The sequence below is a fragment of the Polypterus senegalus genome, chromosome 1 (genome assembly GCF_016835505.1).
Source record: "Polypterus senegalus isolate Bchr_013 chromosome 1, ASM1683550v1, whole genome shotgun sequence".
Lineage (NCBI taxonomy): Eukaryota > Metazoa > Chordata > Cladistia > Polypteriformes > Polypteridae > Polypterus > Polypterus senegalus.
The window spans coordinates 179103903-179126136 of NC_053154.1; the positions used below are offsets into that span (position 1 = coordinate 179103903).

At 37.1% G+C, this 22234-nt stretch overlaps 1 protein-coding gene across 1 annotated transcript in view; it reads left to right on the forward strand.

Moving 5' to 3' along the window:
• The window catches only part of swap70b (switching B cell complex subunit SWAP70b), a 322658-nt gene that overhangs the window by 191199 nt on the left and 109225 nt on the right, over positions 1-22234 (forward strand). The window contains exons 4-5 of the mRNA XM_039768547.1: positions 2376-2603; positions 5270-5416. Of these exons, the coding sequence (XP_039624481.1) occupies positions 2376-2603; positions 5270-5416 (375 nt within the window). The remainder of the gene's footprint in view (positions 1-2375; positions 2604-5269; positions 5417-22234) is intronic.

The window sequence follows — 22234 nt, forward strand, 5'->3', positions numbered from 1 at the left end:
CAAAATGTATCCTTGTCTTCACAATCAAACATATTGCTGGAATAAGGTAACAGTGCAAAATATTTCAAGAGTCCATCCTTGCTATCTGTATCATATCCTGCTATATGGCACCTGCATGGGTCAAAATCATAAAACAGTAAAGATCACAGTTGGCACAGATCATTAGCAGTACCAAGTAAACATCTGTTCAGGAGTTCTACAGTATTAACACACACTACCTTAGTAAGGCTAATAGTATTATTAAAGACATCAGCCATTTTTTTTTCTCTTACTTTCCTTTTAACAAATGACATACGAGCATTCAAACTTATACCAGTATTTCTAGCGACATAGTGTAAGATTACATTCTGCAAACAATGTTTTTTGTGTGCATCTTTTGTTGTCATTGTATTACTGTCACTATTCTGAGGAGACCTGCAAGTAAGAAATTCATTGTACTATATATACATGACCTCAGACCTCAAGAAAACAGTTTGCTTTATCCATGGCAAACACTCAAAATCACAGTTGCAGTATTCAAGCTTCAGAAAACCATGCCCCTGGGGATTAAAGTTTGCTGCTGAGTGGCACAGGCAATGATATGAATAGTACTGTCAGATTTCTTTTAAAATGGCAGAATCTCACCAATATATATATTGTGACAATTAAGAGTCCAAGACATTATAAAGGTTTGGGGCAGCCACCTGTATATTGTTTTTCCCTGCTGAAAAAGGGTTTTTATATCAGAAGAACGATGTGCATATCACAGAGTCTAAAACAGAACTGACTATAGTAGCCCAACATGGAGACTTTAAATGTTTGGAGAGGAACTGATGTCATCAGAATGGCCGGAACCGTAAGTTCGGTCGGTACCGGCTTCAGAAGTGATGTCAGCAAAGGGGCCGGCTTCAGAATTGATGTCAACAAAGGGGCCAGCTTCGGAAGTGACGTCTTCTGAGGCGCCAGCTTCGGAAGTGATGCCTTCTGAGGTGCTGGAACCTTGCGGGATTTCCTGGGAAAGGTCTGTAGGGAACTGAGAAAGACAGTCAGCGCACTCCGCCGCCCCCTGGTCAGATGTTTTATTACACTTACTCAGACCCTTTAGCTGCCTCCTACTCGCACGTGTGTGACAATATATACACTGTGTATATATAATTGTCTGCCTCATTCCGTGCTCTCTGTGTAGCGCGGCAGCAGAGAGCTTAAACAACTCGGCACATCCACATGAAAAAGATAAGGGGTGAGCTTTCTTGAAGGCTTTTACTGGAAGTTGTAAACTGAAATATATACAAAAGAAACATACAGGTATATACAGGTGTACAACGAAAGACAATAAAGAATGGTTTACAAAGCAATACATAGCAGAGAGTATACATTAAACAATGAAGCTTTAAAAGATACTTAAAAGGCGAGTGATTTTCACGACTGGATCAAGACAAAGAGAAACACATAGACAGAGGTTGAAATTGCTGTGTACCACAACTAACTAGACCCAGGGGTTTTATATACTTTAAAGATACGCTTCGGACATGACCGAAACAAGAGGTAAAGGGGTGCCTTTGTGAGACACAATGGGTGTATTGTATTTAAATGACTATTATGGGACCTACATGCTTTACGTGAGTTTCATAGACATTTTATGGCACTACTGAGAATGTGGGACGTGACTGACAGGTGTGTTAATAAATGACAAGACAAAGGGGGAGCACAGCTCAACAAATAACAGCTAACAAGATGTGGGGCAGAAAAAAAAATAAAAAAATATATATATATAATATTTTTTACCTGTAAACAAAATGAGTTTCCATTCTGAAGATGCTGATAAAAAAACAGAAATATGGCTTGAGCAATTGATTCATTCTGTGAGTTTTAAGACTCTGCAAAATTACTTTTGGACAACTGCTTTACTTCCCTCTTTCCTGCTCAATAATTCAAACCAATATAGTTCATAAGCCTCAATGTTGAATGCATACAAAACCGTAATAAATGTTGATAAACTATAGTATAAACATGTAAAACAATAAATTACATGCAAAAGTAAGCTGTTTTAAACCACACACTTTTTTTTTGGTTTTATACTCTTCTTAGAATACATTAATTTTGCTCTCTTCTTGTCAACTCTGAACTAAATATTTTTATTATGTAGCTTATTAATTAGTCTTGGAATCTACTGGGACACCTCATATTTTCCAATGTTTGTCAAGGATGTACAGAATTTGTATTTATATTAATTTTTAAAACTCTCTTTGAGTAAAGGATGGTTTTTAATGTATAGTAGCACAATACATATTTTAGCACAACACACTACTTTCAGGTGTGCTACCTTTTATTTTTCTGTGTTACTAGTTTTTGTTATATGGACTGATAAGTTGAAGCATGACCTATTTCTCTAATAGGTTGAGTACTTTCTAAGGAAATTAACTGAAGCAATGGGTGGCAGTTGGATAGAAGAGAAATTTGAAGACTACAAAGGTCAAATGAATGCCAAACAACAGTGTCTTTCAGTTTGGGAATTTATTGAACTGATTGGCATAGGAACATTCAGCAAAGGCATGGACCGGCAAACTATGTCGATGGGAATTAATGAAGTTTTCCAGGAGCTAATACTAGATGTTTTGAAACAGGTGAGTTATGTAAATAATTTAATAATAATACAGTATACAGAAACTGAGAAATAGATATGTAATTTATTTAGGATTAAATTTTACACAGTTGAGTATATGAACCTCTTGTACCATCATGGCAAATTACACAGTTGACTCATGATACACGTGACATTTAATGTCCCTATTTTTACTAATTGCAAAATGTCTTTAATTTTAACAGAAAGGAAAAGAAAGTAAGCATTTACTCACTTGTGTTTTGTGAGCCAGATGATTTTAGTTACTAAACACTTCACATTCTAATCGTGTGGTAGCAGATACTGTACTTTAACAAAGCATTGTAGAGGATAATGGAAAACTGTTCATGTGTACATACTTTTTCAAAAAAAGTCACAAAAAAGGATGGGCTGATAGTAATTTTCTGCACAGAAAAAAATATTAATTTAAAAAAGTTAGGGGATAAAGTCATCTTTAATAGACAGGTGGTTACACAGCTACCAAACTGGAGTCTTAACCACAGTTTATGCTTCATTTCCACCACTCTGTCTTAGAGTGCTCCTGCTGCTATTCTTATGTCTTGTCTCTCTTACTAGCCTCACTCTGCTTTTCTGTGTCCACTGCCCCCACCAATTTTTCTCAAACTGCTCACATGGAATCTAAGGTAACAGCTCTGTCTAGCTCCACACATCCTTGATCTATTCCATGCCAGGTTCAAGATTCCCTGGCATCCCCAGACCCATGGCAAAAAGGTTTTTTTTGTTAAACATAAATTAAATGCTCCCTATTTCAACTCATTCTACCCCTACATAGGTAGTCTGTACTGAATGCATTTCTCTCTCAGGTCCAGTCCACTGATGTTACAGTGGTTTAAGTTTTGGTAAACATATTTCTTTACAATTATTATTAGAACAGTTTTAGAAATTAGAAGAATATACAGGTAGGGAAAATGACAAATGTTAAGAACTGTTAATAACATAAAAATACATGTATCTAATGTTTCATTTTTATGTTCAGAAATATTAACAGTATGAAGCTGCTGTTTCAGACAGAGCTGTCAATGTGTGGTAACTAAATATAGGAATGTGTGGAACCTAAAAGCAGAACTGCTATGAAAGGTATCAATCTGCAACCTGACATTAAGATCCTTTGTGTCATGGACAAGTTTTAGCCATCAATTTGCCTTGGAAGCATTTGCAAGTTATTTTCCTCTTTCTTCCACATGAAGTTGTACAGGCGTTTTTTTTTTTTTATAACAGTTCTGAGTCTTTTTGGGTCCACCCTTGTAAATAATTTGAAGAACAGGCATTCCATTTCACATAATGTATGAGGAGGCAAGTGTGACTACTTGATTTGAATTCATTCTCTAGTTTGCACTGCACTCGCATTGCATTTTCACACAGATTTGGAGTACATTGATTTTGACAATACTGTCAGATGAATACCAGAGTTGTTTGTTTCACAATATAACGTGTTAGTTTTCTTTACTTTAATTGTACTAAAGTCAAATTATTCTTTATTAAGAAAACAAGATCTCAGATTTTATTTTGAAAGATAACCGTACCATTTTACAATGCATTGAAAGTATACAATTAATGTTGAATTCTTTCTGTTGTGTTGAGCTGTCTACAATGAACTACTTCTTTGACATAAATACTTTTGTGCAGTTCAACATCTTTTTGCAGAGAGGAGCATCCAGTGGCTGTATAATGCAGATTAAGGCATTAATCAAAAGAAGAGTGTAAAGCCATTGTGGTTGAAATGTAACATCTTATTAAAGAAAGAAACGTCCTCTCACAGGACAATTCAGTAATCAGGAAGGAGAAAAGCTGTTCATTGTATCTTTTAATACCTCCTCAGCAAAATGCCTTGGAGGTAGCATTCTTTAAAAGCAGTCTGTTACAGCATGGCCAGAATGTTCCAAGAAACAAAGGATAGAGGTTCATTTTATAAACTACTGAATTTTACAGTGTCAATCAATGCATACATTTTACTCTAGTTGGTTCATTGGTTTACACCAAAATGATTTATATAGTATAAAAGCCTATTATATTATATTCTGGTGGTTCTTATACCTTTTGAGATGAGCCACCACCACCCTTGATATTTCTGTGCGTATAACAATTGTCCATTCTAGTTTATAGGACATCTGCTGTTTTCTTAGTAATTTCTTAGTCATCCTTCATTACATTTTTGTATATTACATCAGCCTTTCTTCTGGTACATTCTTTATTTACTTGACCATCTCAGTATTTTTCCTAAACCAAATCTTATATTTCAGTGTACATTTTGTTGTTCACCTCACCTTTATTTGGTTTCCCACATTTATTAACCCTTTATGCTATTTAAGATGAATGCTATATTATCCTAAAATGATTCGTCCACACCCTACTCCATGCAAAAAATGAGCACAAGATGCACTTTCTAAAATGCCAAAACTACTTAATTCAAAGTATCATTTGGTGATTCATATGTCCTGTAATGTCGCTGATAAAATCATATAATGGGCATGCTCACTTTTAATAAGAAAAGACAAAGAAGCTTCTAAAAGACAATCATAAACATGTGGTCCAAATATTATAATATCGCATACGTTAAATGTTCAAGTCACAATTTTAACCACTATTTTCTTCCATGTAATTTTGGATGCTCTGTTTTTCTAGTGCATTTAATTCTGTTTATATTTGTAGGGATATATGTTTAAAAAAGGTCACAAAAGAAAAAATTGGACAGAGCGGTGGTTTGTGTTGAAGCCCAGCCATATTTCATATTATGTGAGTGAAGACTTAACAGAGAAGAAAGGGGATATCCTATTGGATGGAAACTGTTGTGTGGAGGTAAGAGCTTGTGTTTAATTCATTTTATTTAATTGCAGGAAAATGTAATGACTTTTTATATAGTAAGAAGATGAAAAAATACATTTGAAAAGAGTGGAACAATCTCTTGAATCATAAATGTTATTATATTTCTCATACAAACACTGATTAAAATAAGTGTCATTTATGTAAAATAAACTTTCTGCCTCCTATTAATTGCTGGAATTTTAATCAGATCTGTGTCAAATAAAGCCGATATCACATTATTCAGCTTATAGTCATGGGGCATGTCAGACTTGCCAATTGAACGTGCTCATCTCAATGCTGCAACGTGTCAATTTAAACGACTGAAAATCGTTGGTAATACATTAGTAAAATTAGTAATACATTAGGTTTTTAAGATTATTCAATATTATGAAATTGTCTTAAGTTAATGTCTGTGCTGGAGAAAACATTTTGAAAATGTGATGACTAAAGTTTAAGTTAGTGTCAAAAATAATGCCTGAATTTGGTGTGGATTTAGTTTACTTAAAATACAAGTACTTTGCACTAAGAAGTTATCCATATTGACTTTAATAAGAAAATAGTTAATCTTATATTTTGTAATGTAAAGTGAAGGACAAAGTGGGTTTTGTCCATTTTACTAGGCTTTTTAGTCACACAGAATGCATTTTAAGCAGATTTAACAGGGATACAGAAATTCAGGTGCACCTTCCCCCCCAACCTGCATTCCAGAATAAACAGCTAAAACTGCAGGTCATACTAACACTTCAGAATGTAGTCCTGGACACCCAAGTTCAAACAAAACAATAAGTGGCAACATCAATGGGCAAAATAATGTGTCTTTGAGCAGGCACTGGTTCTGTAACTGGAAGTGATTTTAATCCAGTCATCAGAGGTTATGTCTTCCTTATAAAGTAGCTCCATTAATATCTGTGAATTTCCCCTTGGGATTAATATTTATCTATCTATCTATCTATCTCTCTCTCTCTCTCTCTCTCTCTCTCTCTTTGAAAGTTGAAGATTTCTCTTAAATTGAAAAGCTAGCGTACCATCCTCTGCCTGAGGTGCTGAAATCTGATAATCTCTTGTCTTTGTGAACCTGAAAGCCACTCTTTGCCAAGCCATACTCTATGCCAATGACTGAGCCTAGTTTGAGAAAATGAAGATACAGCCATTACTTCAAAAAGGGAACTTAAGCATCTAAGCCGTTGTGCTAGAAAGAGTAATGTTTTTCTCTATAGAGTTGGAGATGACATGGCAAAACGCCTAACTGAGAACAACATAACATACAACAAACAAAGAACTACTTCACAAAAAGAGATAATGCACTCCAATGCAAGGAGAATTCTCTAATTAAACCCGGAGCAATAACAATAGCAACAACTCCACATAATGTATGATATGATCCTTAAAGACTTGGTATCTGTTTCCTAAAATGAGTATGCTTCAGTTACCTTGATATAATTAACTAAGATAAGATTCCCTATGTATGTTGCATTGTTAAACTAGAAGCCCACTTATCATGTAACTGATAACATGTTTCAGCGTCCAGATCCAAGTATAATGTTTTGTGTTTGTAAAGTGAGTACAACTGCACAGGGACTCGGGCAGAAAAGAGGGTACTGTCAAACAGACTGCAGTCTACTGTTCAACAGTTTCAATACATAATTCCTGTTGTGCCTGTAGAGGATCTCTTGTATTGACATTGTTACATTTATTCATTGTGTAAAACATTTCGTTGTGTTTGCACTGATTTGCAGATGTAAAACCCTAAAGAAAATCCACAAACCTTTGTAACATTCAGTACCCATTCTTTTAGGTGAACAGTTTTGTAGAGCTCCATAAAACTTTTCTGGACTGTTCTCTGTAGAAAAGAAAACATTTAAGGAAAAAAGCTAACAGAGAGTAATCTACATGAAATTGCCTCAAAAGTTGTGCAATTTTAATGCAGTCCCTATAATTATATGGGTGTATTGTAAACAAAAGTTGCTGACAAGGGATCACATTTCTTAACAAAAATGTGTTTCCATTATCTATGGTGGAAAGAGTTACAACTAAGCATTTTCCACAAGAGGTATTACCAAAACTGAACCTCGAAACATGGAAACAAATTGCAGAAACTTTTGTTTATGCTGTTGACTTTTCCTTTACCGCCAACACCAACTTATTCATAAGTACTACAGTAGAACTATACAGTGGAACCTCGGTTCACGACCATAATTTGTTCCAAAACTCTGGTCATAAACCGAGTTGGTCGTGAACTGAAGCAATTTCCCCCATAGGATTGTATGTAAATACAATTAATCCGTTTCATACCGTACGAACTATATGTAAATATATGTAAAGATTAAGCACAAATATAGTTAGTTACACCATAGAATGCACAGTGTAATAGTAAACTAATGTAAAACATTGAATAACACTGACACAAAACACCCAGGCTCCCTGCCAAAAAAGTAACAAGATCACGCTATTTTAGCCTTACAGCCCAATCGCTGTAAACACTTTTTTTAAAAATGAGTTTTAAGCACAGCGGGAAAAAAAGGAACATTTAGAACAAATCCAAAATTTATTTAAAAACCAAACACAAGCAACCAAAAAAGTAACAAGATCACGCTAGTTTAGCCTTACAGCCCGATCGCTGTAAACACTTTTTTTAAAATGCGTTTTAAGCACAGCAGAAAAAAAGGAACATTAGAACAAATCTGAAATTTATTTAAAAACCAACCACAAGCAACAATTCACGCTACGAACTGAAAAAATCCGTAATGCAAAAACCACCAAGAAAACTAACCTTGCATGAGTCGAGTTCTGGCATGAAGTGAGGAGGAAGAGTCTGGCTCCACAATGGAGGGATGTTTTCCTTCAGGTGTGTTCTCTCTTGTGATTCCTTGGGTTTCTGGTGTTTTTAGCTGTTTAGCTGGTGGGAGCGAAAGCCTCATGCAGCCATTCCAAAAACAAAGTCCTTGTGACCCAACCCTTCGAGTTTGCCCTCCACATTACTGGTAGTCTGGCTTTGTTTACATTGTGCTGCTTGAAAGCACGAGGGTTCTCAAATTGGTAAACAGTTTTTCCACATCTTCCAGCACTTGAAGCCTCTGCCTGGTTAACGCTGTAACTCCTTTTGCAATATCAGCTGCTTTAATAGATTCTTTCTGCTTTAAAATAGTCGAAATCGTAGATTTTGACTTCTTGTACTCGGCGGCAAGATCAGTAACATGAATGCCACGCTCAAACTTTTCAATAATTTCTTTCTTTACTTCGATTTCAATTTTCTTCAAAACTTTCTTCTCATCACTCTTCACTTGCTTAGAAGCCATAGTTAACTGCAAAAGCACACAAAATACTGTAGAGCACAAAGAGAGCACAGGTAAAGCACGCACGTCTGACTGAGAACAATGAACAGGGAGCGGCTCTGCTTAAATGAACCAGCCAGGCAGGCACGCGGCTCGCTTTCTGTCTCTCTCTCTCTCTCTCTCTCTCTCTCAGCTGTACCGCCCTCCCCCTCAGCAGAAGACAGGCAGTACTGCATGCGAACCATCCCCCAACTCCACCCCCCGGCACAGGCAGACAGGCAGGCAAACACATGCAGCAATCTCCCCCTCCCCAGCAGGCACGTGGCTCGCTCGTTCGCTCTCTCTCTCTCTCTCTCTCTCAACAGCAGGCAGGCAGTTTGACCGAGAACAATGCAACACGTGCGGAAATCATCGGCGCGCACAAACTGAAAGGGAAACTGGCTTGTTCGTATACCGTATGTGTGGTTGTGAACCGAGACGTTCATGAACCGAGATTCCACTGTATAATTATATACCCCAATCTAGTAATTCTCTACATCCATTGAAAACATAAGGTGCAAAATGAATGTCATTTTAATTAAAGAGTTAAGTTTTCATCAAGTGTTCTTAACTGCCGGTATATGTTGTGCCACTAGGGACATACCAGCACCCCAAACCCCAGACGTAACTACCAAAGACACAGTCCTGGCTTCAAACCCTGTTCTTTTATTTTATAACCAAAGTATATCTTATGCAAGTTTCTTCCTTATACTTCCACAAATGGTTCCAATACCCAATCACATAGCATGTTACTTACTTCTGTCCTCTATTCGCTGTGATCTCCTCCACTCCACTGAGGAGAGTGTTTTCCGTCTCCTCTTCTGATGTTAACTGTCTGAACTGAGTAGAGGACTCTTTTTAACTTCAGACCCAAAAGTAATTCTGGTGCTTAATCTATTGCGTCCAGAAAGCACTTTCTGGTCAGGTAGGATCATAATGGTTCTTGTATCGGGTCCATGTGAGAACTTCCCCTCTGGAACCTCCCACGGAATCATATAGGACAAGCCCATGTTACCGCAGGCGTCCATAATGGAGTTTGCCAGATTGGAGGCTGCCACCCTGTGTATGGGGGATGCTCTACATAGCAAGCAGTCACCCATTTCTGCTGTCCTTCCTAGTTTGTAAGTCTATCCCGGGTGTTGCTCAGTGTTGATTAGAACACCAGCCCCGATGTCCTTCCACATCCGTGTCCTGGCATGTAAATGTGATTTTGGCCCTCCCTCCCTGACCTTCTGTTATCGTGGTAAGAAAGTGGTTTCCATACTGGCAAGAATCCCAGTTTCTCCTTCAAAATGTCCTTTTATTTAATTATTGTTGCCTGTTCTACACATAAAAATGGAGAAATTGTGGAGACGACCATTCCAGGACTTCAGTAGGGTTAGCTGATCTCTCTAGACATACAGTGGCAAAACATCCAGCATCAGTGCCTGGGCGCAATGTCATCCAGCATCCACAAGATGTCAGGAATGTCCGATGAACAAAGGCAAGTGGCCAACATAAGATAGTAATCTATTTCTTTTTTTTTTTTTTCTTTTTCACTATACAATTACAGTTGAACTATTGATATTCTCTTCAAGAAATAATAGATACATGAATCGATGACGACATTCTCTTTTTTGTGAAAATGTCTGGCTGATATTTATTAAATCCCTGAAATTGTCAGGAATTTTGTCTTGATCATTATTTAGACTGTGTAAACAAACAACAGACCTTCATACCATATGTTGTCCGATTTATGTAGGTATATGTTTTGAAAGTTCATGTGGCATAATTTGCATCTGATGCAGTGCTTAAAGAAAAGCACACATGGCAGTTCTGCTTAGGTGATAGGTAGGAGGACTGGGCAGAGTCACTCAACACCAACTTATAACTACAAATATTGCTGAAAAGCAAAATGTACATCTGCAAAGAATAAAAAAATAATAAAATTAACACCCTTGTTTCAACTAGGACATGACAAGTAGGATTTTATAATTCACCCGTTTGGACAAATCAGTAGTCTAGATGACTGGGGCTACTAGGTTTTAATTATCCATCCACTATCCAACCTGCTGTATCCTTACTACAGGGTCACAGGGGTCTGCTGGAGCCAATCCCAGCCAACACCGGGCGCAAGGCAGGAAACAATCCCCGGGCAGGGTGCCAGCCCACCTCAGGGCACACACACTAAGCACACACTAAGCACAATTTAGAATCACCAATGCACCTAACTTGCATGTCTTTGGACTGTGGGAGGAAACCGGAGTACCCAGAGGAAACCCACGCAGATACAGGGAGAACATGCAAACTCCATGTAGGGAGGACCCGGGAAGCAAAACCCGTGTGCTGTGAGGCAGCAACACTACCACTGTGCCGCCCCAGATTTTAATTATGGGCAGCCAAACTACCAACAAGCAACAACTGGTGGATTCTCAGATTCTTGGTCCAGGAAATATTTTCTAAATCACAAACAATCTGATAAAAACAAAATATCCAGTTCTTCATGTATGTTCTCAACTCAACTGTTGCTTTTAAAGACAGCTACTTGTAGTGCGCAAGGCAACTGTAACCCCCCCAAAAAAGTTTAGTTTATATGTAGTGTGTTTGCCATAGGATTTGAAAAAGATTTAGCTATGTTAATTTATCGAGTGGTCTTCTCAGAAATCTTTTTCCAGTTGGGTGGGGTAGGACGGGGAAATTTGGTAGTGGGGAAAATTTAAATGTGCACTATTATTATTGGTTAATTATTTTTAATTATTTTCCAATGCTGAATATGACTTCCTTAGAAGTCATCCAATTTAGGATCTTGCAACCCTAACAAAAATTTTAAATAACAATTGTTATGACATAAACAAAATATTGTCGCTGTCAGGAAGAAAAGTGAAAACAATGGGAAAAAAAAAGTATGGGAAGCCAAATGAAGAAAAATAAAAAAAAATTCTTTAAAGCCAACATGCATATGCAGAAGTTGTCTTCAGTTAAATATTTATTCTTCTTTTCTTCGTAGAGGCCAAGTTGTCTGCAGCTTTCCCATAATCAAAGTCCCAAAGATCTGGGCCCTCCAAGGAGATCAGCATGAGATTATTTAGCGTGCTTTGATTCATAAGATTTCTCAAATATGTCTTGATCCATTTAAGGGCAGAAAACCCCCTTTCACATTCAGCTGTGCTCACTGGGATCACTAGCCCAATAAGAGCTAGTTTGGCTAAATTTGGAAATGACTCTTTGAGCTCTAATGTCGTTGCCATTTTTAGTAAAATCTGTTTTGGACTGAAGTCTTTGTATGATTGACTTTTGATCATTTTTGACGCAACTGTCCATTCTTGCCTGCTGCTTTCCAATTTTAAAATTGGAGGGCTACCATTTTTGGAGTAACGATCAAAATGAATTTCAGCAGACTCACTGGAATCATGAGTTTCTGCATTGAAAACTTTTGAAAAGCTGGAAATAATTGGCATGTCAGGGAATCTTGCATCTAGTGCTTGACAACTGTCTCTAGGTATTTATCATATATTGCAGTTTTGAATGACATTACATCACTCTGAGTATAAACATTGTGGAGATCTGACCATTCTTCTGCCAGACAGTGATGAAGGCTTTGAAAATATCTCCCAGGAGTGTCTTTCAACTCCATGATGGACAATTTTGTGGCGAGCAAAATTGACTCAATTTCGGTAAGATTGACATCTTGCCTTTGCCAAGCCGTAGATAAGTTGGACAACAAAGTTAATACGTCTGGAAGCATCATCAAAAAAGAATCAAAATTGCATGTTTTAATACATCTGCTTAATCCTTCAGCTGTGATGTCATTTCGTTCAGTGGCTTCTCTTTCCAGCACAGCTATGACACTTATCATACACTGTCGTAGTGACTGTACTGCAGTGTTTTGGAAGAAATAGAACAGCTTGGGGGGTGTTTGTTTGCTAGTCACAGTATGTAACTTTTACAAAAGAAGCTTAACTGTGAACTTAATAACCTTAACAAAATCTTGTGTAAAGTAGGGCCTCTATATTTGTAGCTAAATGAAAAAAAATCCAGCAAAAAAACTTTTTTTGTCTGATATATGGTCATATATACATACATATAAAACAATTTGCTCTTCTACTATTATAGTAAATAAAGTAGGTGCAAAAAATAAAGCATTACCATTAGCACATTAACCTTTTTTTTTTTTTTTTATTATTATAAGAAAGAACCTTTGAGTTAAGTTTCAGACCATCCAATTCCAAAAACAATTTTTGGAATACTTCAAAATTATAGTGTTTCTTAGCTCTTTAGGGTACCTTAGATTAAGTGAGTATATCACACCTAGTAACATGGCACATGCTTTTGCAAAGTTACCAAGATTATTTACAGCTTCAATTCCCTCAACAATCATAACAACATCTGCTGGTTCTGCATCAGGAGCTCTTTCATGCTTTGCCACAAATAGTTTGAGAGCATGCCGACTCCAGTCAGACTGAATACTATCGGCTTCAACATCCTAAATAAAATAAAATGCCATAACTAATATCAATAACAAATACATCTACATTTCAAAGGAATACTCCACCAAAAAATAAACACTTTAACTGTTCCTTATGTCCTACACTGGTACAGCTGGCTGAGAAGAATTTTAATCTCAGGTTTTTAAACAAAACAAATCATGATGCAATACAATTTAATAGAAACTGATTCTGGATAGTACCAAACAATATCAAAGTGTTCATAATAAAATCTCAGATTACTAATTTTGTATAGTCAAGATGGATAACATCCAGAGGGCATCACCCAACAGATGAGATCAATTGCTTTTCTAGATTTGACTTGGCCATTTCTTGGGTTTTCAATGTTTTATGCAACAGCATCCATGTGTGTTATTTTTGACATGCAACAGGGCAATATACTGTCAAAGCAAAGAAATATTTAAGTAATATAAACTACTGAGTGAAAGAATATAGTGTTACTAACATATTATATTAGTATGTCCATCTATCCATTATTCAACCCGCTATATCCTAACTACAGGGTCACGGGGGTCTGCTGGAGCCAATCCCAGCCAACACAGGGCGTAAGGCAGGAAACAAACCCTGGGCAGGGCGCCAGCACACCACAGTACTAGTATATAGCATATATTTTATTTATTAGTTTCTTAGAGTTGTGATCATAGAGCTTTTTTTTAACTCCACTCAGTCAATGCAATATTGAGAAACAGACTTTATCTTCACAAACAGAATAAGAAAAAAATGAAAACTGATCCACTTGCCACATATTCTTTGTGAAGATCCTCCACATTTTGACCAAGGTACTTTACCAAACAGCAGTGGAGAGTATTTTCCTGTTTAAAACAGTATTAAGAAGCATTGTGAAAAAGCAACCAAACCAGGTCATTTAATATATATCTCTACAAAAATGTACTTATTATTCTTACCTCAAGTAAGACATCTAGCATCATCTGGATTTCGGTTTGTACAGTACTTCCCTTCTTATGGAAAATGCTTATCAGCATTGGTGTAAATTTATCCAGGGAAGACACAAATTTTGCAACCAGATGGACTGTTGTGATTCTTAAGAATTTTTCGCTGATCTGCACATATAGAACCATTCTGAAATGATAACAAACAGGTATTTTTTACAAGCTCTTAAACTACACCATATTACACAGAAAAAAAGAAACTATAACAAATCAAAATAATTTAGAAGATAAATTATTTTAATATGTTTTCAGTACCTGAGTGTCATTGAATAGCGCTGGCCATCCTGCTTTGAAATCTTCAATCCTTCGGAGAGAAAATGTTTTGGCAATTTTTTGGCTGTTAACACTGTGATGATCTTTCTTCCTCACCTCACGTAAAAGCCCCTCTCTTTCTTTTTCAAGACTTTGTTTTGTTTCCCCAGCTGCATATGGTGGAAGACCATTCACTTCAGCCTTCTTGGGCTTTTTTTAATTTTTCTTGCTGAAGACTTTTCCTGCAACTGATTCTTCTTTAATGAATTCAACTCAGGGCATCCAAGGGACCTTAATTTTATCCTGTAATTGGCCATTTTATATTTTAAGCTGGTCAGCCAACCATAATAACCAGACTAAGAGCCTGGCTCCTTTAATCATGGGTGCTTTGCTTCTGCTACTGCACAAATCTGACCATGTACAAAATTGCTATGAAGAAGTCAGTAGTGCTTAAGCAGATCTGCCTTTGAGTAACTGGAACATTTACAATACCACCTCATTTCACACCTACAAGAATTGCAAATAGAGCAGCATTAATGATTAAAAGTATATACGTAATTTTAGACATGGAGTAATATCAAGTGCAGCTAAAAATATATATTTACTGGTGATTACCTGTCATAAATTTAAACACACACACACACACACCATTTTCAGTGTTTTATGCATGAATGTATAATGTGTTTGTCTAAAAATAGTAAATAAATGGCAAAATTAATTATACTTGTGATTTCCAAATAATTTCTTTACCATAATGACATAATTACATAACTCAAGAGATATATTTGCTTTATAAGCTACTATACAAATTATCTGTTAATACAGACTGCCACCTGCAATCCATACAAAATAGTATACTACTAGAATATATTAAAAATTCAGATAGAAAATAATGTATACCTCTTAGAAATAACCATATTTATATGTGCCATGAATCAGAAAAATATCCATCCATCCATTTTCCAACCTGCTGAATCCGAACACAGGGTCAAGAGGGGGTCTGCTGGAGCCAATCCCAGCCAACAAGACAGGAAACAATCCCAGGCAGGGTGCCAACCCACCGCAGGACACACACCAAGCACACACTAGGGCCAATTTACAATCGCCAATCCACCTAACCTGCATGTCTTTGGACTGCGGGAGGAAACCAGAGCACCCGAAGGAAACTCACAGAGACACGGGGAGAACATGCAAACTCCACGCAGAGAGGACCTGGGAAGCGAACCCGGGTCTCCTAACTGCGAGGCAGCAGTGCTACCACTGTGCCACCGTGCCGCCCATTATAAAAATATATTACATAAAATATCAGTTGTGACAGATTAGGGTTTTCTCGCACCCTTGTACCCTCAGACACCACGTCAGACACCAGATAAAAAGTCCAGTTATTATTTATTATAATAATAATGTGTATAAAGCACGCTCCTCTGCACAATACTCAATAAACAATAAACCAATCCTCCAAACTCCCAGACGCTTAGCCACCCTGCTTCCCAACTCAGCTCGTCCGTCTGGGATTTCCCACAGTCCTTTATACTCCTTGACCTGGAAGCGTTTCACCCTCTCTGTCCATGTGACCTGGAACACTTCCGGGTCAGATAAAAATCCTCCTTTTCTTCACCCAGGAAGCACATCGTTCCCTTTGTCCACGTGACTATGACGTACTTCCTGGGCGAAAGGCAAATAGTCTCTGGGCCTCCCTGCAGCGACTTCTGGCGGCCCCCATGGCATTCAGCAGGGCTGTGCATTAAAAGTCCATTGTCCATAATTCCCTCCTGGCACTTGAGGCACCTCTATGCTGCAAGGAGGGCTCCATCTGGGGGTATTGGCCGGGATGAACGGCCGGCCATGTACCACACAATTCAACAACTTAATGCAGAAACGATATGGCTTGTAGTCTTCTTTAAGTTTCCCGGCCTTCTATTTTGCAATTACATTTTTGTAGCATCATAAGTTACCTATTCTGAAACTTTTTTTGACCAGGAAGTAACTTTATATTGAAACTGGCGATACTGTATGCACACTGGTATTTTAAAAAGTACACAATGTAAGATCTTCCTTAAAGATTTTTTAAACTTATGGAGATGTGCAGTTGCTCGTGTGTTTTCAGATAATTAATCGCTCTATGTAATTTATAAATTCAGTTGAAAATTGTGCAAACTTTGATTACCGCGAAACAAGTGCTCGAAAAATGGCGTTTGGAACAGAGGAAAAAAAAAAGACATTCAATTTACGAGGAGACTAACAGTTACTTGTAGTAAATACCATAATCACAAACTTTCACACTATAACTCAGTTCTTTGGAGAGTTGTGAACACATTAATAAGAAAAATACTTACCTACTAAATGCCTGCGAATTAAGCTGCAGTACAAAAACATCTTAACAAGCTGTTCACATTATCGTAGCTTATATGGAATGTAAGCTATTAACATCTTAACAAAACTGTACACATTAAAAAAAAATTGATATGAAATGTAAATGATTACTATCTTACCAATTTCAAGAAATGCTTTGCAAAGAAAAATGCCTTCTGTCACTAAAGACCCACCAGTTCTATAAATATAAATCCGGTGATTAATGTGCACAAATCAGAAGCTCTTCAGTGAGCATACACGTATGATGGTCACTGTGAACGAATGAGAAACTGCTCAGTGTGCATGCGCAAAAGTAAAATCCCGCCCAACCTAGTATAATTGGATTTAAACAAAAAACTTATTAAAGGAAATGTAACAATTAATGTAAAGAGGAAAGTCCATGTGTTGTGTTGGATAAACTATTAAATATAAGTAAATTCAAAATTGTACAATTTCTATGTAAAATAGACACATTTATATGAGTAAAATAAACTAGACCAAGAAATTATTTTTTTCAGTGATAGTACACGCTTTCAAAAAAAGCTCAGCAGAAGACTCAATGTGCATTTTACTTTTTTAATGGTCTTGAGTATGGCAAGTTTACCCAAAGTAACCCCTCCTTGGGGTGTGTGTTTGAGTATTTCATGCACAATGACCAGCATTATAACATTTTCTTTGACCATTAGTCAATCAAAATCTTTAAACCATTATTTGTTTATGCCGGATATGCGGTGCTTAGATTTATCAATTGGCAGAGTGTGTGCTGCAGAGACTTGCCCTGATGGACCAGCCTATGCAATGTCTTTGTCTGAAATTGCCACATGAGGAGTTGACGCAGCACTTCATTAATTTGTGACGTCTCTTTTCTGAAATAACTGAGCAATGTTGTTTTCTGAACACTTCTTTTGCTCATGTTGGAAAAAATTTGAAAAAAAAATTAAAGTACCTATGAATAAGACTTTTGAGTGGGAAAGGGAGAGCCTGTTGGATATTCAGTTCACACTTGCACTACGGCAGGTACGCATTTTCGACATTTCTACTTTATTCTCGCCGTTTATCTCGAGATTAAATTCGACTTGTTGACTTTATTCTCGTAGTTTGTCATTAAAGTCGAACATTGCAAACTAAACTTCATCTTAACATGAATGTTTAATTTACTAGATTTTCTCAAACCCCGTCATAAGTTATGTAGCAACATGTCAAAATCTCGACTGTATTCTCTACATATAGATTTTTTTTTTCTTCACTTTGTCCGTATTTTTTTTTTCTTCACCTGGCCCTAATACGCTTCCGTACAAAACCCTCAGCAATTCAGTGACAAAACTTTTGCTCAGGACACAGTGTGTGCTGCAAGGGTTTCTGCACACTTTTTGCAATATGGACGCAGGTCCAAATATAATCAAATATAAGAACGGCAGATGGGGTCACTTTAAACAGGAACCACAGTGAGTGCTACAAGGATTTTTGCACACAGAACACACCTAATGCTTAAACAACTGTATAAATATATACAGTGGGATGCAAAAGTTTGGGCAACCATGTTAACAGTCATTATTTTCCTGTATAAATCTTTGGTTGTTATGATAAAAAATGTCAGTTAAATATATCATATAGGAGACACACACAGTGATATTTGAGAAGTGAAATGAAGTTTATTGGATTTACAGAAAGTGTGCAATAATTGTTCAAACAAAATCAGGCAGGTGCATAAATTTGGGCACCACAAAAAAGAAATGAAATTAAAAATTAAATAAATAAACGCGCAAATAAATAAAAGTACTGTGAAATGTGAGCATAAATAAATAAGTGTATCATGAAATGAGAGCATAAATAAATAAATGTGTCACAAAATATGTTTTTTGTTGCATATTTATTTATTTTAATTTTGTCCGTAACATTCTTCCAAACCATCATGAAATACGACTTGAAGTAAAACTGTCACTTTCACTCATCAAAGTTGAGAGGGTGGGCTCTAACACACCCTCTAGTTACTGATTGGTGAATTGATAGCACAAGAATTAATTAGAAAAATGCTTACTACTGCCGATGAAATGGATTCTGACGAAGATATTGGGTATTTCAGAGAGAGAATTTTAAAAGTCTCACATACCATCTTCTCTGCCATTTGTTTTGTTTTTTTTTTTTTTTTTTTTTGTACCTTACAATACCATCAGAATGTACAGCGCCGTATTTGAGTTACAGAGAAAAAAAAATAAGGACATAATGAAAATGTCTATTTTGTAATTAAAGTGGAAATTTTGCCCACCTCCCCATACTCCTTCCTATTAGCTTGTTCAGCATCCAGTGACTGGCAGCATTCCACCCCGCCTCTCCACTCGCCGCTTGCGATCCTGCTTCTAAAATATTTGCCCACCCACCTGCTCATCTTTTGCCATCTCTGATGTGCCTGTAGATCTGCAGTTGTCATCTCACTAAATTAGCCAGGTGGAGCGTCCGGCCAAAAGACACTAGGGAGAACACTGATCATACCTACAGTAACAGCAGTATTTAATTAAATAATTTGATATTTGGCTTTTACTTTACCTTTATTTGTTGTTTCTAGCTATTAGACTTGTATCAAGGTAACTAAACCACACATGTTTTAAGAAACAAAAAAATACAATTTATTTATATATATATATATATATATATATATATATATATATATATATATATATATATATATATATATATAAAACTGCTCAAAAAAATTAAAGGAACACTTTGAAAACACATCAGATCACAAGGGGAAAAAGAGATCCTCCTGGATATCTATACTGATATAAACTGGGTAATGTGTTAGGAACGAAAGGATGCCACATCGTTTGATGGAAATGAAAATGATCAACCTACAGAGCCCTGAATTCAAAGATGCCCCAAAAATCAGAGTGAAAAAATTATGTGGCAGGCTAGTCCATTTTGCCAAAATTTAACTGCAGCAACTCAAAATTGTACGCAGCACATTAGAGGACATGGGGCCCTTAGGTCACCCTCATGAAGTCTTTCTGGTTGTTTGGTCAGAGACATTCACACCAGTGGCCTGCTGGAGGTCATTTTGTAGGGCTCTGGCAGTGCTCATCCTGTTCCTCCTTGCCCAAAGGAGCAGATACTTGTCCTGCTGATGGGTTATGGACCTTCTATGGCCCTCTCCAGCTCTCCTAGAGTAACTGCTTGTCTCCTAGAATCTCCTCCATGCCCTTGAGACTGTGCAGGGAGACACAGCAAACCTTCTGGCAATGACATGCATTGATGTGCCATCCTGGAGAAGTTGGACTACCTGTGCAACCTCTGTAGGGTCCAGGTATCGCCTCATGCTACCAGTAGTGACACTGACTGTAGCCAAATGCAAAACTAGTGAAGAAACAGTCAGAAAAGATGAGGAGGGAAAAATGTCAGTGGCCTCCACCTGTTAAATCATTCCTGTTTTGGGGGTCATCTCATTGTTGCCCCTCTAGTGCATCTGTTGTTAATTTCATTAACACCACAGCAGCTGAAACTGATTAACAACCCCTCTGCTACTTAACTGACCAGATTAATATCCCATAAGTTTCATTGACTTTATGCTATACTCTGATTAAAAAGTGTTCCTTTAATTCTTTTGAGCAGTGTGTGTGTATATATATATAAATATAAATATAAATATAATATATATATATATATTTATATATATATATATATATTTATATATAAATATATATATATATATAAATATATATATAAATATATTTATATATATATATATATTTATATATATATTTATATATATATATTTATATATATATTTATATATATATATATATATATATATATATATATATATATATATTTATATATATGGATACTTTATTAATCCCAAGGGGAAATTCACATAATCCAGCAGCAGTATACTAATACAAAGAAACAATATTAAATTAAATAGTAATAAAAATGAAAAATATAAAAATAAAATTAATGTTAGCATTTACTCCCCCGGGTGGAATTGAAGAGTCGCATAGTGTGGGGGAGGAACAATCTCCTCAGTCTGTCAGTGGAGCAAGACAGTGACAAAAGTCTGTCACTGAAGGTACTCCTCTGCCTGGAGATGACACTGTTCAGTGGATGCAGTGGATTATTCATGATTGAGAGGAGTTTGCTTAATGCCCGTCGCTCTGCCACGGATGTTAAACTGTCCAACCTTACTCCTACAATACAGCCTGCCTTCTTAACAAGTTTGTCCAGGCGTGAGGTGTCTTTCATCTTTATGCTGCCACCCCAGCACACCACTGCGTAGAAGAGGGCCTTAGCCACAACTGTCTGGTTGTCTTACTGCAGATGTTGAAGGATGCCAACCTTCTCAGAAAGTATAGTCTGTTCTGACCTTTCTTACATAGAGCATCAGTATTGGCAGTCCAGTCCAATTTGTCATCCAGCTGCACTCTCAGATATTTATAGGTCTGCACCCTCTGCACACAGTCACCTCTGATGATCACAGGGTCCATGAGGGGCCTAGGCCTCCTAAAATCCACCACCAGCTCCTTGGTCTTGCTGGTGTTAAGATGTAAGTGGTTTGAGTCACACCATTTAACAAAGTCTTTGATCAACTTTCCTTACTCCTCCTCCTGCCCACACCTGATGCAGCCCACAATAGCAGTGTCATTAGCGAACTTTTGCACGTGGCAGGACTCCGAGTCATATTGGAAGTCCAAATATACATACATACAGTGGATCCTTGACTTATGAACACAATTTGCTCACGAGAGCTGGTTTTAACTCCAAGCTGGCTATAAGTCAAAACTATTTTTCCCTTAAGAAATAATGTAAATACCCATAATGCGTTCCGATCCTCCCACAGCAACACTTACTTACCCTTTTCATAATAAATAAGGGTTGTATAATGTGCATAATTTACCAAAAACACCAATCATTTTTCTAATGTACTAACCAAACAGTTATAAAAAGTGCCTTGCCTACCAGAAACAACAATTTCATACTGTACTCACCATCTTTGGCTTGCAGGAACGGAGGAGGAGGAGAATGAAATGGAAGGTGGTTATTGTTTGGAAGGAGAGCCCCCTTCCATAAGAACATCAGGTCTCTGGCTCTCTGGTGTCCTTTCTCTCCTTGGGAGAGGCTGTAGCCCACTAGGACCTGCTTCTGGCTCAATAGGTGTCAACCTTTTCGGAAATAAAAACTGGTCTAAGGTTGTCTGTTTCTGTCTTTTCTTCAACACAGTTCTGTAGTATGACATGACATTGTCATTAAGCAAGTTAATGCAACGATTAGCTTTTTCTCTATCTGGGTGGGTCTTCTCTACAAATGTTTGTAGCTCTGTCCATTTTTTCAGGATGTCCTTTATTTCAGAAGAGGACATTTGCTGCACTGATTATTGATCCTCCCACTCTTCTTCAGAAAGCTCCTCTGCTGCCATTCTCTGTTGCTCAGCCAGAAGTTGCTGAAGTTCCGCTGTAGACAATTCCTCTGAGT